The sequence below is a fragment of the Emiliania huxleyi genome, assembly GCF_000372725.1.
Source record: "Emiliania huxleyi CCMP1516 unplaced genomic scaffold EMIHUscaffold_287, whole genome shotgun sequence".
NCBI lineage: Eukaryota > Haptophyta > Isochrysidales > Noelaerhabdaceae > Emiliania > Emiliania huxleyi.
The window spans coordinates 81,681-98,685 of NW_005199878.1; the positions used below are offsets into that span (position 1 = coordinate 81,681).

Below are 17,005 nucleotides of genomic sequence, written 5' to 3' on the forward strand. Positions count from 1 at the left end.
TGCCGACGATGCCCCAGTGGAAGCGGCGCAGCATGTGGGCGATAGAGTACAATTCTCCGTGCGCGCTCGCCTCGTCGAGGAGGGCGTCGAGCAGGGCCTCGAGCCGGCCGAAGGTCGCCGCGGGCCACTCGTCCGCGAGCTGCTTTACGTGAGCGAGCCGCTGCGCAGGGGTACGCATATCTTGAAGCCCGGTGGCGGGCGTGCGCACAGACCAAAGCCAGGGCAAGGCAGGCGAGCTGTCAGAAAGAAAGAAAGAACACAGACACAACCCAAGGGAGGGATGGGAGAACGGCACGCCGCCACCACACAGGGATTTTAAGGAGAGGAGTGTGGTGCGCTAGCCGTCGCCCACCCTGGGGAGTCTGCCTCTTCGTATCTCTTTTCGCAGTCTCTCGCCGCTTCTCGCTGCGGTCTCGGGAACCGTACCCATACTACTCAAAAGTACAATATACTACCACAAAGCACCACTAGCGATTTCGCGCGGAGGGCGTAGTGAAGCGCTGGGGCGCTCACTGTGTGTTATTCGGGTGGGGATCCATCAGTGGTAACCGGCTTTAGTCACAGATCCAAGCTCAGACGCCACACCAACACCACAAACACGCTCACTTCGCCGCTGCTGTAGATGGCCCCCGGGGGCCCATACTACGTCGAAGTACGGACCCGATCTCGGCACTCACGGGCTGTCACGCGCCCGCGCGCGGCGCGGGCCGCACCGCCCATGCCCCCGGGTCACCGACCCCGCCTCTCGGCCCTCTCGGCCCTCAGGAGCGTGCGGGAGACCGGCGAGGGGCGCGCCGCGCGCCGCCTGCAGAGCCGCCAGGGGCATTGTCGCCTCCGCTGGCGGGGTTCCCGCGCGCCCGCCCGCGCCCGGACCCGCGCCCGCTGCGCCCGCGGGCCGGATGCGCCGCCCTCCGTCTCCTTCTTCTCGATGGCAGTCCGCACGTGCTTGTCGACGGGTCGGCGGCGTGCTCGAGGGGAAGGTCGCCGGCGGCCGCAACTCCGCCGTCGTCGCTCCGCCGGCTCTGATCGAGTATCGGGCGTTGAGGGCGGCGGCGCAAAGCGGGTCTGGCGCATCCATCGCCACGAGCCTCGTGGCGGCGGTCGTGGCACACCTGGCGGCGGCTCTCGGGGCCGTCTCTACGGCGCTCGACGCCGTGTGAGGTCGCCAGCGGCCGCAACTCTGCCGCCGTCGCTCCGCCGGCTCAACCGAGTATCGGGCGTTGAGGGCGGCGGCGCAAAGTGGGTCTGCGTCTGGTGCGCCACACGGCCACAACCCTTGCCACCGCCCTTGCCGCCGCCCTTGCCACCCTTTGCCGCCTTGCCTACGCCGCGGGCGGCGGTGGGAGCGGCCTGCTGGGCTAGCATGTTGTCCTTGCTGGGGACGGGCACGTGGAACGCACGTTACATGTTCGAACGGCCTCCGGGATTCAAACAAAAAATAGCCAAGGCCCTCTCGCAACCCCTCCGACCCCCTGGGACCCGTGGGCGTCGAAGAGGCGCTCTCGGGGGGCCGTTCTGAGTTCATACTACCTCGAAGTACAATATACTGCGTCAAAGCACCGGCCCTGAGTCCGGCTGCAACCTTCATGCCACCTCGCGGCCGTCCCACTCTCGTCGGTCTCTCCCTTGTCACTTCCTCCTCTGTCGCGTCGTTCTCTTCTGCCTCGTCCTGTGACGCCGCCGCCTGCCGGTCCCTTGTTCTCGCGGCTTCTTTCGCCTTGCGCAACTCCGTCCTCCTCGCGGCGTATTCCGGCCCCTCGAGTCTATCGAGCTCCCCTCGCGCAAGGACCACATTTCTGACTCCCACTCCGATCATTTGCCTACACGTCATGTTGTTGCTCAGGTCCACTCTCTCTTCGAACACTCGTGCCTCTACGGATGATGCCGGCGCTGGGGTCCCCTTCGGGTGCATCGTGACATCTGACAACTGAATTTCCACTGGTTCGTCCTCCTCTGAGTCATCTTCCCCGTCCTCCTTCCGCTCGGCCCTTCGCTCGGTACGTTCGGTGTGGCTCACCCTCCATGCCGTGAACAGGCGCTTTATGCTGTCAGATTGGAGTGCCAAAAAACTTTCGATTTCTTTTCCTTGTTCTTTTCGGTTCTTGTTTTTAAAATCCCCTTATACTCTCTATGTTCTTTTTTCTTCCCCTCTTCCTCTTTTGAGAGCCGAGGCCTCTTTCTTTATGTCGCTTGGGCTTTTTACAGCCAGCCGCGGCGCCATCGACACAGACAGGCAGCGCTGACGAGCCAAAAGCGGTCTCTGATGCGGCGCACCACGCGCTCAACCACCGCTGCCGCCGCTTACTCCGAGAACCAAGCTAGCCCTCAGACGGAGCCTGGCCGCAACCAAGGCACCGCGCGGAAGCGGCAGGCGTCTGCTCCTGCTGACGACCTGCAGCAGATGCGACCTTTGCCGGCCGCAGAAATCGAAGAGCTGTGCAACGGTTTCTGCGCGATGTGGCAGGCATCAGCCTCCAACACGATCGCTGTGCGAGGCACGGTCACGAGTGGTGACTCAGAGCTCTCCATCGATGCCGTGGCGACGGTGGAGCCAAAGCAGGCATAATCGGGCATCATCGTCCTGCACAGGGCAAGGTGGAGGGGCGCTTCCAGCGGTGTCTGTATTGGTGTTGAAGTTTGTCGCATCTTCCCAACCATCGGCCAATTCTTCACAAAGTGACGGATTCTGCCCCAGTCGGCGTGAAAGCTCTCAAACCGGCCAACAAAGTCCACGGCGGCGTCAGTCTTGCACGCGTGACTCTTCCCTCCCGTCCCAGTGCACTTTCGACGGAGCACTCGGTTGGAAAAGGCAGCGGTGAGGAGTGCCACCTGCGGGGGTTGGTGGGTCGCATTCCGACCACATCCCGTCACAAAGTCCTTGATAGCTGCCGCGACGTGTTTGGTGACGCAGGTGCTGCCGTGGCACCTGCTCTGAGCGGTCTGCCTCGCTTGCGTGAGGAACCGCTGCACAGGCTCGCTGACGAAGGCAAAGACGAAGCTGCGCATGGTGTTCGAGCCGTCATTGATCGCCCGAAGACGCCCGCAGATGCCGTGCTCATCGCGCGCCGCCAGCTGGAGATACTGCACAGAGGTGCCGTGGAAGGCGGCCGTGCACAGGCGCGGCGAGCGGCCTTTCTGAGCGGCGTTGTAGAGCGAGCACGGAGCGGGCGTCGGCAGCCAAGTTGCCCGCTGCGCAGCTGATACGGCAGTGGTCGTGTTGAGCGTCTCCATGGCGAGCCCCAGCTGTCGCTCCATCCCCGGCCACGCGCGAAGACTCGCTGATGGAGAGTTCGGGCGATCGCCCGCATGCGACAGCGGCCATACTTGGAATGGATCAAACCACGGCCCCCAGCGGGCGCGCTGCACTTCTCTGGGCACTTCTCTGGACGTCTTGCCGTGCCCATGGCAGTTGAGAGTGCTCCAGCTCTCGTTGCATTGGCATGGTCTGCTGGCGCGCCAGCCGGCACGGATGACCTCCCGCGGGGGGCACGTGCCAATGCCGACGAGCGCCTTCCTGCACGGTTCCCAACTCGTAATCACGTCCCAGTTCTGGTTGTCGCGCAGGTTCATCCTAGTGTGATTTCGAGGCTGGCCGATGTAGGTCCAGATGCCGGTGCCGACGGCTGCGTTGAAGTAGCAGCTGGGGTAGGCTCCGTGAGCACCTGGACCCTCGCGCTCGCCGCTGATGAAATTAATCGTTTTTGCCACGTCAGGAGCGACGCCCTCCTCGAGCATGATTGGATACATGCCCCGATTGAAGATATTGGTACGCGTCACCTCCACCCAGCCGTCGACCGTCGGCACTCCGTGCCTCCGCCAAGTCTGGAAGAGCTGTGGAGATGCGAGCCGCGACCCCGCCAGGCCAGCAAAGCCGGGCCATCCCCACGATTTCCTCTCACTCATACTCATCCCGGAGATGAGGTTCTCGGCACGCCACGCGCCAGGCGTGCTGCTCTGGTCCGGCACCCGCAACGGCGCCATCCAAGGACGGCACTCTTGCTTGCCGCACAGAGGTGTGACATGCCGTTCTGAAGGCACGGGCGTGTCGCAAGACCGAAAGGGATTGTGCACCGAGGGAAAGAGCTGGCGCCACAGCATGCTGTTGTGGTAGAAAAATGTGATGTTGGAGAGCGGGAACGGGAGGGGCACCTCCTCGCCATACACGGCGCCAAAATAGGCTGTCCATGGGCTGTGGGCGTCCTGGATGGAGACGCCTCGCGTCGACGCCCAAAAGCGTGCTGTGCTGGTTCGTGGACAAAGGTCGAAGCAGTAGCAGGCCATGGGATGGGCGGAGGACAGTCGGGTCGGCATTGCGGCTTCTGTGGGCCCGTCGTCCACACAGGTGGGACGGTCGTCTGGAATCTGCACCATCCTAGCGCATATATCTTGTTTGATACTGGAAGCCCATATAGGCAACTTACACTAACCCGCAGTATCGCACCTCTTGAGCGACACTACAGATCCGCAGCTGGGGATTCTCCGGTACCACCACCCTCCCCCTCATTCATGCTCACACACGTCTTGCGAGAATGGGGGCGGCTAGGTGCGAGGGGGGCGGTGCTTGAAGATGCCCCGCATATACCGGTAGGCATATTAGACAGCCCGGCATTTCGATTCGCGATGAGGTCATGAGGAGCCACTGGCACTAACACAGGTACACACGGAAGCCGCCTAAGGCTAACTAAGCGACTCCTGCGAGGACGGCGAGGCACTTAAAGCTCCGTGCACTCGACCGCCCTCGCCGTAGGCGAACTGGCGCGCACTGGCACTAACACAGGTACATGTAATCCAAGAAAAGAGAAATCTCAAGCATAATAACATGTCCGAGTACTGCTCCTCCCTCGGCGCCAACGTCTACTAACTACCGGGGGACCGTCGCCCTCGGGCGTATATGCTGGTTTTATGCAATTTGGAGCACTTGGAGTGCAGTCGGTAACCTCACATCCAGGGCCGAGGAGCTAAGAAGCGCACTCAGCGGGCAACAGCATTTTTTTCTTTTTCTGTTGTTCCGCGGTTTAAATCCTTGTCTGTCGTGTGAATCGTGCGTGTGCGACAGCCTTTGGTTGCGAAATTCTTTTTCTGCGATGTACAAGTCCGCCGAATTTAAGATTTTAGAGGCCGGCCGCAGGCCGGCGATTTTCAGATTTTAGACCAAGATTTTAGAGCTCTGGGGCGCATTTTCGCAAGATTTTAGCTGTCCGTTCACACATTTTCAAGATTTTAAGGCTAACGGACTCCCCGCCTTCAAATCTTAAATTCGGCTGACCTGTATACATGAAGAGCCACTCGAGAGACCCGATCATCCGCCGCCACGCGCTTCCGCTCATCGCCGCTGCACTCTCATCGCCGCTGCACTCGCGTGCTGTCGTAGCCGCCGGTTACAACCCTGGCGAGAATCCAGCGGAGCTCTCGGCTGCGCTCGGCGGCCTGAAGCCAGGGACGGGCAGGCCACTGAACGCGCTCATCAAGCTGCGTGCAGAGACTGGCGTCGAGCGGGTCGACACGTCCTCCTCCCCGCTGTTCAAGCCGGGCGCCGTGCTCGATACTGTGCGAACGGCCGACGGTGGCACCGCTGAGGCGCGCAGCGGAAGTGAGGAGTCGTGCTGCTTTAGTCACCGTCAGCTGGTTTGGTTTTGCTCTGCAGGTCGCGTTCGCGTTTCCCGCCGCGTGGACGCTGGCGGGCGGCCCAAATCTCGACGTGAGGGACGTGCGGCAGTCCGACTCTGCTTTCCTCCTCGTCGGCGCGCTGCCCGCCGGTCAGGCGTTCGAGTCGCTTCCCGACAACTTCTTCCTCGACCTCCTCTTCGACCCGGCGGGCAAGTACGGCCAGTACGGGCAGGTGGAGGACCGAAAGGTGCTTTCCTGCACACTCACCGCGCTCACCCTCCCCAACGGGCGCAAGCAGCAGTACCGCCGCATGGCGCTCAAATTTGCGCCGCTCTCGTACAACGCAAACACTGTCGAGCGGCGCGCGCTCCTCTCCGCCACCGCCGTCGGGGGCAGCGTCTTTGTGATGGTGTCTGGCTCGCTGGCGACGAGGTACAAGGCGGTCAAGGAGGATCTGCTCGAGGTCCAAGAGTCATTTCGCGCCATCGCGTCGAGCAGCGGGCGAAGCGCCACCAGCGCCTCATAAATCTTCGGAACGCGTCATCATATAGCTACGTATACTCTACGGCTCTGCTGCATGCACACACATCACGGCCGCACAGGCGCACGCTACACACGCGATCACGCTTCACCACGTGGAGTGCGAGCCGCGCGCCGGTCTTCCCGCTCGGCTCTACTCGTCAAGCTCAAGGATTTCCGTCCCCCGCGCCCCGACACACACCGCATCACGAGAAAAGAACCCTGTGCACAAAAGTCGCACGGGTGGGACCTCTTCCCTGTAAATTTACCCATCTCCTGGAGAGAGGTGTCCGTTTTTATTTGTTTATGTATGACTACGGGAGGCGGCGGGCGGCTCGACCGAGCCGACGGCGGAGGAGGCGACGGACGTCGAGGCGGTGCGAGCGCCGCGGACGTGCTGGCCGGCGTGGAATCACATTCTGGCCGCGCACTGCTTCACCGCTTCCGAGCAGAAGAATTTTCTACTGTGCAAAAACAGGCATTTTAGTCATCATACCATGCAGTACAAGCATACACCCCGCCCCCATCGGGAGGGGCCCGGCACCGGGCCTGTGGAGTGTTCATATTTCTCGCAAAAAGATATCTTCACCGCAAGGGCTCCGCCCCCTTAAGGGGGCGGAGGCAGCCCGCGCAGAGGCTCCACCTCTAGTATACTCAATACATACTCTACCTCGGTGCACACACGTCTTTTTTATCGTGTCACGTGTCAGTTTTCATTCAGGCCCCCGCCTTGATCATTGACCTGAAAATTCAAAAATATTCAGCCCTTTTCAGCGCACACCAACCGAGACCACCACAGGTATATTCGACACAGATAAGTACAGGCACACACAACAAAATAGTTACATACATATCGCACCGCAGCGACAGAAACCAACGGCCCGGGAATAGGGTCCAGCGCGAGGGAGAATACCGAAGTTGGTTCCCCCCCCGCGAAGGTACAGCGGTGGCCGGTGCGCCGGGCATTGCGACTCAGTTGAGTGAGCTCAGGGTGAGCGCCCCCCCCCCCCCCCCCCCTCAACGACCCTCAAAGGACCGTCAGCGTGACGCCGAGGGGGATCAGAACGAGACCCAAGACGAAGAGGACGGAGGCGATGATGGAGAAGGGCGATTTGCGTTGCTCCGGGAAGAGCATGTAGTAGGCCCAGCAGGGGAAAGCGAAGGAGATCATGGAGCCGCACACGGATCCTACTAGGTCGACGACGATTCCGATGTCAGTCAGAACCAGCCCAATCAGGGTGGTGAAGGCGATAAAGCTGAGGGTGATCACGACACGGCGGCGCTTCGTCTCGAACTTGGAGCCGCACGAGTAGGTGCGCAGGGGGAGCAGGTCGCGCCGGTTGCGGTCCTCCGGGATAGCCACCGACTTAAGGGTCAGGCGCGACACAAGAGACACATCCCTGGAATCCTTGGACTCGCCTGGGGACTCTGTCTGGTCTTGAAGGCAGGCCAAGTTGGGGCAGCAGCAGCGCCCAAAGGTGGCCAGAACAGAGTCCAACGCATTGCGCGTGGCTGCACGGGAGGTCAGGCGCAGGGGTCACAGACAGGGGCCTAGCGGAGGCGGGGCGCGCAAGGAAGTGAACGGTGTGTGTGGCGGAGGCGCACACCGAACACCATGATCGGATACGAGAAGATGACAACTAAGCTGAGTCCGACTCGCGCCACTGCGACCGGCGCGTTATTGGGATAGGCGTCAATGATGTTGGACGGTGTGATATCACCAAAGGTGTAGTAGCCGCACACAGCGACCGTCACGTAGAGCGAGGTGACCAGCCCGAAGCCCATACCGTTCACTTTGGTGCACCGCTCCGGCGTCGGCGTGTCCATCTCGTTGTAGATGGGAGGGATGCTGTATTGGCAACCGAAGGCCAGGGCGAGGGCACCTAAGATTGCACTCGTTGGCGCGCGGTCTGGGGCTGGCCGCCCTACTCACCGCACTCCAAGTGTTCCCATTTCACCGAACGAGCGGAGCGCCCCCACAAAGTCGGTGGCCACGGCGGTCTCGCCAGGCGGGCAGTACTCGCCGTTGGACTTGTCGCCGTCGCAAGTGCCGATAATCGCGTAGACGGCGACGAGCACGACGATGTATAGGAGGATGGCGACGGCGGCGAAGGAGGTGTGCCTCAGCGAGTCCATGTCCTTGATGAACGCGAGCGGCGTCGCGATGGCAATGGTCACAAGCACCCACACGGAGCGCGGACCGCCAAAGGTCTGTAGCATGTGCAAAGGTCTGTAGCATGTGGTCGTGAGGCGAATCGTAATCGGTGGGCGGGGGTGAGTGGTGGCAGTGCTCACGTAATAGAAGTTGCCCGTCGAGATGATGACGTAGGAGCTCGCCACTCCGATGCAGTTGAGCGCAACCGCCAGGTCGATCACAATGGAGCCGCGGGCGGCAGCCTTGTCTCCGATCTCGCTGAGGCTCGTCGGGGGGCCCGCGATGCGACACAGTCGGAACACAACCTCTACCGTGAAGATGTTGCAGAAGCACATTAGGAAAAGCAGCACGAGCCCAGGAATCCACCCCGATACCGCAATCACCTGGCAGCGGCGCCGGGCGGCGGTGAGGGCAGCGTCAGGGTGGGCGGTGAAGCAAGCGACATGATTCGAGCTCACCGTCGGCATAGCAAGCATGCCAGTCCCCATTAGCGTGTTGCATAGGTTGATTGTGGAGGATAGAACCGAGGCGGTACCGTTTTCTGCCGATGTCTGTGTCGGGTCAAAGAACGCCCCGATCTCCGATGCCCTGACGCTCTCGAGGATGCTCGTGCGCCGTGGCGCGGCTCGGGTCTCTCGGATCGAAATATCGGTGTTCATAGTCGTCCGAGTGTCGCGAACAACGCACATGCGATATACCAGGACCGGGACCGGGACCAAAACCGGGCCGGCACCGGGGACTACACACAGAGGAGTGCTGCTTGCGAGCGGGGTACAACTGTCGGGGTACAAAGAAAAGAAAGAATTTTACAACCAAACTCCCTCGCACAACACTGGGCACGGGACTGGCGCGCACTGGCACTAACACAGGAAAAGAAAGAAAACATAGATGAAGGGAGGGAGGGGAGGACGGCACGCCGCCACCACACAGGCGGGGTACAACGGGGATTGAAAATCAATTTAAAAATTCTTTTTCTGCCATGACCCATGTTCTCTATAACACCGAACGCACCCTCGAGAGACGTTCAGTCGGAGAGAGAGATGATTTTTAGCAATGTTTGTTTTGTTTTTCAGTCGGTGGCATCGGCGCACACAGCAAAACTACGAGCATGCCGTGGACGGGCCCGTAACGAGCCCCGTTACCAGCTCGTAGTGTACGGGCCCGTAACGAGCCCCCGTTACCATGCTCGTAGTTTTGCTGTGCATGCCCTAACTAACCTCTTCCCACCCAGGTTTCGCGGGTTGCGTGAGGCACTCACCTTCATATTACTGGCGCATGATTTGTGTGAGCACTGTGTCTAGAAGAGAATCTCTCTCTCTCTGTGTCTTGCTTGGCCAACAACATGCAAAGCTCGCTTCCGAGCTCTCACGCCGCGCGTAGGGCCCTTAGGGGCCTATAGAGAACACAACCCCCCCTCTCTCTTTTCTCCCAGTAAGCTATAAGTACGTACAAAAGAGAGACTACCATGTCCGCCGCAATTCGGACAATGCTCTTTCCCACGCCCGCCACATGACGCCCACCGCCGCCGCGTCGGTCGGCGCGCGCCAACGCCGACCATCACCACCGACCGACGGCTCGCACGGCCGTGCGGTGAGCAAAAATCTGGGTCGCTACGCGCCTGCCGGATGCTCTGCGACGTCTGGACGCTCGCCAGAAACGCCAGGAAGCTTGCCTTCCACCCCTGGGCCCGAGGGCGAACGGCAGTGGTCGGCAGCCTCTGCGGCGCTCCGATCGGCTCCTCGACCTCACCGCCTGCGACGAGCCAGCATGGCTCGTCGCTCGACGGCAGCCTGCCCAGTATGCTCTCGGCATTCTGTACAGCCTCGCCAGGCTCTCTGAGACGGCCTGCAGGGCCGGCGCGGACCGCCTCGGGCGCGATGGCCCTCCTCAGTACCTACCCCTTCGATGCCTGTCGGCTCTCCAATCTCGTCGCCGGCGGCAGGCCCGCATGGCGCGCTGCTCGATGGCAGCCTGCTCAGTACGCCTTGGACAGTGACTTCTGCCTCGCTGCTCTTACTGCAGCCGCCTCCGGGGCCGGCGCCGGCCGCCTCGCTTCGCCAGTGCTGTCTACGCCGGCGACACGCGTGTCGGCTCGCCGCCCGCGTCGCCCGCGGCGGGCCCGCATGGCGCGCCGCTCGTCGGGAGCATTCCCAGCAGGCTGTGGAGGGCAGTCTGCCTCACTCAGGGCGCCGCCGCTGCCGCGCGGGGCCGCCACCGGCGCTGCTGCCGTGAACGCTGCCGCCGTGTACGTCACCATCGCCTCTCTTCGTCGCCGAACTCGCCGACGCCGCTCGCCGCTCGCCGCCGCCTGCCTTGCCCCGCCCAGCCCTCGCACAAACAAACCAAACACACACATACACACAACACACACACACATTCACACACACACACAACACACCCTGCCCTCACTCGAGCGCCCCGCGCCCTCCCGCCCCACGCCCTGCGCCTCACGCCTCGCGTCCCACGCACGCCCCGCGCCCCGCGCCCCCACGCCCCTCACCTTGCGCCTCACGCCTCCCTCCCACCCTCTCAGGCATTTCTCCTCCCTGCTGCTCGCCGAGAAGATCCGCAAGCACACAAGTTGATGTTGCGGTTGTTCTCATTCTGCTCAGCCTCCGAGCCAAGCAGTTGGCGGCCGCTGTGCCACCGTGCGCCGAGCCTCTGTGCCCAGCCAATCACCACGGCTCGCGCAGGTGCCCATGGTGCCAGCCAACGTATCGAGCGTAAGCCGGAAATGCTGTGCGGCAACACATCTCGCTTGTGTGCCGCACCAGCTCTCATGTCGGCCTCAGTGCCGCACTGCTCACTCCGTGCACTCACCGGTCGGTACCATGTCAGGAGACGGAACACGGAGGAGCTGTATAGGTCACTAGAGACCCACACCATCGCTATACATCACCACAACCACCAAGTCGGATACAAGTCGATGACAATGTGCGCGGCAGGAGAAACCCAACAATGACAATGTGCGCGGCAGGACAAACCAAACATGAGACACGGTTACACAAGGACGGTCAGGCTACGGTCAGGAAGTAGGCTTGAGTTCACACTCTCCAACAAACAGGCCGTATAAATAAATAAATACAACGTACACGCCAAACGAGGGGTGGGAGAAGGACAGGGTCCCCACCTGCACGAGCAGGATCTTGTAAGACAGGCCGTAAAAGAAAGAAAGAAAACACACAACCCAAGGGAGGGATGGGAGAACGGCACGCCGCCACCACACAGGGATTTTAAGGAGAGGAGGGTGTGATGCGCTAGCCGTCGCCCACCCTGGGGGGTCTGCCTCCTCGTATCTCTTTTCGCAGTCTCTCGCCGCTTCTCGCTGCAACCTTGCCTAGTGCCGTGCGTGGTAAAATTCTTATTTTTGCCCAAACCTGGCTATGTCCGGCGTGCCCTCAACCGCGCAGCAGGCGGCGCAGACCATCTCGCAGGCCGTCTCTCGGCAGGACGGCGCGGGCCTCGCGGCGGCGCTGCGGCTCGACCTGGGCAACACCGCGCTCATCGCACAGCTCAACTCGTCTCCGCCTCTCGAGCAGATCTGCGGCCGCGCTCTCGTTGAGCCGTGGGACGAGCTGCTGCTGGAGCAGCTGCACTACATCAAGGCGGCGGCGGCGGGCGAGCACGAGGCGGCGTACTCCCACTGCGAGCGCGCCGCCGCCTGCTTCCAGGCCGCCTTTGAGAAGGAGAGCGACTGGCCGGTGCCGGCGCTCCACTCGCTCTGCCTCAACCTGCGGCGGGCGGCGGCGGCGGCGGACGCGGCGCTGGTGGCCAAGGGGGAGCGGGCGGTGCGGCAGCAGGAGGCGGCGCGCACGATGCAAAAGTTCTTCCAAGTTTGCGTGACGGACCGGGCTCCACTGCCAGTGTCAAAGAAGTGGGGTAGTGTGGCTGTGGAGAAGCTGGCGGCCGGCCACGGAGGGGGTGCGGTGAGGGCGGAGGCGGGTGCGCGAGTAGGCGCGCTCGTCGTGATCAACGCCCTCTTCCACGTCTACTTTGCAATCAACAACTTGCGGCTCTGCCAGAACCTGATTCGCGCGGTCGAGGGCCCGGCCTTCCCGAAGGCGCCACCGCCGCAGCACCGATCCCTCACCCAGACCTCCCAGAAACCTCACCGACGCCCCCCGGCTGCTCCAAGACACGCCTCTCCGCCGCCTCCTCAGACACTTCCAGCACACCTCCCCATACGCCTCCAGCACCTCTCCCGCGACACTCGAACACGCCTCCTCCCCACGCCTCCTCCCCACACCTCCCCCCCACGCCGCCCCGCGACACGCGCCCCGCTGCACGCCGTCAGGCGCTCGACGGGCAGACTGTCGAGGGGCGGCACTTCGCAAAGGCGGAGGTCGTCACGTACAAGCGCGCTCCCGCCCCTTCCGAGACACTTCGAGGCACTGCCGAGACACTTCCTGCCGGGACACTTCCTAGACACTTCCGGGGCAACGGGGCGGGAGGCGGCCACGCAGCAACAGTCCCGCCGCCTCTCGCCCCTCCCCACCTCCTTGCTCCCCGCTGGGCCGGCTAGAGCCCCGCCCCTCCCCCTTCCTTCCTTGGCCGGCTGGCCAGGTACTTTACGGGCCGGCTGGCGCTGCTCAACTCCGACTTTGGTGAGTCGTGAAGAGGAGGCCGCAAGCCCGGCCAGCACGCCCCCTTCTTGTGACGCGCGGTAGCTGTGTCATCTTCTAGGCGCCGCGGAGAGGAGCCACTCCCTTCCCGCAGCGGCTGGGCGACGGAGGAGCCGGCGAGGGAACAGGCTTGCGCGCCTGGCTCTAACCCTAGGCAGCTCTCCTGGGCCTTCGAGCGCTGCCCGCGCGCTGCGACTGGCAACAAGCGGCGCGTGTGTGCCGCCCGTTGCTACGAGGTAGGCGAGGTCTAGCCGCGACTCACAACGTGCGTCTCCACAGGCTTGTGCTCCGCTACCTCGTGCCCGTGCGGCTCGCGCTCGGCGTGTTCGCGTCCGAGGCCGAGAGAGAAAGCCGAGAGACAGCCGAGAGACAGCCGAGAGGGAGCCGAGAGAGCCGAGAGACAGCCGAGAGAGAGCCGAGAGAGAGCCGAGAGGCAAAGCCGAGAGACAGCCGAGAGAAAGCCGGGACGGAGCCAAGACGGAGTCGAGAGAGAGCCGGGAGGGAGCCGAGATCGCCGATGAGACTTCGTGCCCGAGGCTGCGGCGGCGGCGTGCCCCCCTCCCCAGGCGCTGCTGCGCAAGTTCGGGCTCGACCTAACCCTAACCCTAACCCTAATCCTGGGCCTAACCCAGGCGCTGCTGCGCAAGTACGGGCTCGACTACTTCGTCCCGCTCTGCCGCGCCGTGCACCGAGGCCGCACACTCCCCGCACACTCCCCACACACTCCCCCGCGCACTCCCCACTCACTCCCCCGCACACTCCCCACACACTCCTCACACACTCCCCACACGCCACTCGACACACTCCCCATAGGCGGATACCCTCCCCAGACACATCCCAGACCCTCCCCAGACACATCCCAGACACATCCTAGACACATCCCAGACCCTCCCCAGACACATCCAAGACACGCATCCAAGACTCGCTCCCAGACCCTCCCCCAGACCCGCACCCGCACCCGCCCCGCCAGCCCCTCTCGGCCGCGGCGCAGGCGACCTCAACGCGTTCGAGGAGCAGCTCGCGACGCACCAGCAGCGCTTCATCCGGCACGGCTCATACCTGCAGGAGGAGGTGTCTCGGAAGTGTCTCGGAGGTGTCTCGGAAGTGTCTAGGCACGGCTCGTACCTGCTCGTCGAGCGCTCCAAGCTGATCGTGTACCGCAACTTCTTCCGCCGCGTCGCGCTGCTCCACCCCGACAAGTCGACCAAGCTCGACATCAAGCGCTTCCAGGCTTGCCTCAAGGCGACCAACACCGAGATGGAGGTCGACGAGATCGAGTGCATCCTCGCCAACCTCATCTACTGCGGCTACATCAAGGGCTACATCTCGCACGCGCACGGCAAGCTCGTCGTCTCCAAGGGGGCGCCCTTCCCGCCGCTGCGTGAGCTGGGGCTCACCTCCGCCGTGTAAACGGCCCGCACACGCGAAACCGCCGGTTGTGGCTTGTGCGCGGGCCATTCCGCAGTGCATGCCGCGTCTATCGTGTATCGCGGCGGCGCCAGGGCGGCGCACAATTACCGGTCGTTTTGGTTCCGTTAGGTGTAATGCATGAGTAATTTCTCGATCTCTCATGATCTGCTGCACATGCGACATGTTCATGCACATTCATGCATGTGCATGTGCACGAAAAAACATGACATGCTCGGCCCACGCTATACGGCATCATGTGTGTGCCATGGGCACTTTACTTGGTCTTGCTACACATGCTAGCCTGGTAGCCTTTTATACCTGACTCGACACTCGAGTAAGAAGCGCCAGAGGGCCACCGATGCCGATCGGCACGGTTAGTGCAGCAAAAAAACAGGTTGGTATGTTGTTAGCAGATCAGGACACCGGAGCTCACACAGAATCACAGTTCTTAGCTCCCCGGCCCTGTGGGTGTGAGGCCCTGCGGGTTACCGACTGCCGACTCCAAGTCGCAAGTGCTCAAGTGCTCAAGCGGTGTTTCGGCTAGTTCCATTTCACTGTGGCACAGCTCGCGTTACAAAACCTTGATTTTGACCATTGCGCGAAAAAGGTACATCTCGGTGCCTTCCAGAGGCAGCTGCGACCCCGCCGAGTAGACGGCGTCACCCAGCAGGCGGCGCGCTGCCACTCCGTCCACTCGCCTGGGTCGCAGCTGCCTCTGCGCGTCCTGGGGATGTACCTTTGTCGCGCGCCGGAGACGACTCGACGCCGCTGAGATCGGAGATCAAGCTCTGACAGGTCGCACGTCGCTCCTTTGACGCCGACGTGACTCACCCGTGCAGATCACATCAGGACACGGTCTCGACGCGCTCGGTACGACGCCTGCGACCCGTCTCGGGTCAGGTGGCACGACGCTCATCGCGCCTACCAGCGCAGCCGTGCAAGTTGACACGACGAGGTCGAGCACGCATCTATACGCTCGCCGAGCCTTCCTTTCCATCCCATTTGGCAGCCTGGGAACGGTGGCGGTCAGAGGCAAAGCATACGAGGGGTGGTGGAACCACATGTCACGGCTACTGCCGGCTCGACCCCACGATAGCCTCCGGAGGCTGACTTTGAGGCACAATCATCGGACGACGTCGGCGAGTTGAGTCGCGCTCGCGGTAGCCAGATGACCTCTCATACTAGTATCATCGGCCATGGCCGCAGGAAGCGCGGGGGAGGGCGCTGGGAGCAACACGGAGCTCCGTTGGACGTTTTCAAGATTAGCGTGTCAGAGTGAAATGGAACTAGCCATGTTGCATGTGCATGTCATGTGTTCATGTTCATGTTCATGTTCATGTGCATGTGTGCATGTGCACATGGGTCGCACAGTGTGGTTGACTCCCATGCCCCGTCCCCCGACGCAGCCCCGACGACCTTCACAGAGCTTCACGGGTTAGGTTGGTACGGCTTTAGAAAGGTAAAGAACAGGAAGCTAACTCGCTGCATATAGTAGCGAGATGAGCTCACTAGCTAGAGAGCTCACACTAGAGGCCGTCATCGCATTCGCCCTGGGACCCAGCGCTGACTTGCGGTTCTGACTGTCGATGCTGTCTATCCCTTTCTCGACTGTCTGAGCGCTTGTGCGTCTTGGGGCCGGGGTTGTGTTTTTGTGTGAAGAACAGCCCCAGGCTCGGACTGGACAGAGGACACCAACGCGTTATGGGTGGACGCGAGACAGATGATGACGGCACGCACGAGCGACACACAGACACAAACAAGCTCACAAGACACACAGCCAGCTGGCTGCCACACACCCTGAGTTGGCGTCCACATAACTCAAGGCCACATCCTCCCTCTCGCCCCCCCCAGCACCCACGGTGCCAAGAGTACAAACAAGGGCACAACGACACAACAGACGACAGGAAGTAACATGCGAGGCTAGAGCAGGCTTGCTCCGCCTCTAGCAATCTCGCCGCCACCCGCAAGGCACGGACGAGACCGTGTGCGTGGGGTCAACATGTGAGGTGTCTATGGACGCTCTCTTCACGGGCTAGCGGCCTGTACTGCTAGCCCTATCTCGCACTCACGGACAGTGACAATTCAATGGGTGAGTGTTTGCGAGCAGAGGCGCGTGGGCTAAATCTAGGCCGCACGTCGTGGCACTATGACAAAGTTAGACGTGCGGCCGCAGCGCGCCCGCCGCAGGCTCGGCGGTGCGCGCGTGTTAGCGAGAAAGTTGCGGGTAGAGCCATGCCCGACACTTTTCGAAGACGAGCCCCGCGCCATACACGGCGGCATTGTTCACGGCAGCAGCGCCGGCGGCGGCCCCGCGCAGCGGTGGCGGCGCCCTGTGTGAGGCAGACTGTGGTTCACCCTCGAACCCGTGTTATCTTTACGACCCTGCGAACGCGCACCCCCGAAGGGTCAGGGCTCTCTAGCCCGCAGCCCGATGCCGATCATCCGGCCCGCTGGGTGGGTGGTGGGTGTGAGGTCAACTGTGCTGTTGCCTGTGCACTCCAAAGTGCTCCAAGGTTTGCCCCTAACCCCCCGCCGGACGCCTGCGTGTCGCGAGTGCGAGCCGCGCTCGCATTCGTACGCCCGCTCGTGTGGGTTCCGGAGAGTGGGGCGGGCCAACCGTACCCATCCCTCCGGCTCCGGCTCCGCTTGCGGGGGATCGGGATGGCTTATACGTTATAGCGGGGGTTCGAGC

General features: G+C 62.4%; 4 protein-coding genes across 4 annotated transcripts in view; 2 read left to right on the forward strand and 2 right to left on the reverse strand.

Moving 5' to 3' along the window:
* The window catches only part of EMIHUDRAFT_367986 (hypothetical protein), a 1,581-nt gene extending 1,376 nt beyond the window's left edge, over nucleotides 1–205 (reverse strand). Inside the window, exon 1 of the mRNA XM_005776014.1 lies at nucleotides 1–205. The gene's annotated coding sequence lies outside the window, so the exon portion shown is untranslated.
* Nucleotides 206–5,341: 5,136 nt separating this feature from the next.
* On the forward strand, nucleotides 5,342–6,310 carry EMIHUDRAFT_444041 (hypothetical protein; the record flags this gene model as incomplete). The annotated part of the gene is made up of 2 exons (XM_005776015.1): nucleotides 5,342–5,563; nucleotides 5,645–6,310. Coding segments are annotated over 2 exons (887 nt in total), but the record flags the coding sequence as incomplete, so codon positions are not given.
* An 843-nt stretch (nucleotides 6,311–7,153) lies between these two features.
* EMIHUDRAFT_239374 (hypothetical protein) lies at nucleotides 7,154–8,940 on the reverse strand (the record flags this gene model as incomplete). Its single annotated transcript, XM_005776016.1, has 5 exons — nucleotides 7,154–7,545; nucleotides 7,734–7,975; nucleotides 8,060–8,337; nucleotides 8,422–8,664; nucleotides 8,740–8,940. 5 exons carry the CDS (start codon nucleotides 8,938–8,940, stop codon nucleotides 7,154–7,156), a joined length of 1,356 nt encoding a protein of 451 aa, XP_005776073.1.
* Nucleotides 8,941–11,664: 2,724 nt separating this feature from the next.
* Nucleotides 11,665–14,313, forward strand: EMIHUDRAFT_469470 (hypothetical protein; the record flags this gene model as incomplete). Its single annotated transcript, XM_005776017.1, has 4 exons — nucleotides 11,665–12,318; nucleotides 12,576–12,637; nucleotides 12,845–12,885; nucleotides 13,895–14,313. The coding sequence occupies 4 exons, from the start codon at nucleotides 11,665–11,667 to the stop codon at nucleotides 14,311–14,313; spliced, it is 1,176 nt and encodes a 391-aa protein (XP_005776074.1).
* Between the last annotated feature and the right edge of the window lie 2,692 nt (nucleotides 14,314–17,005).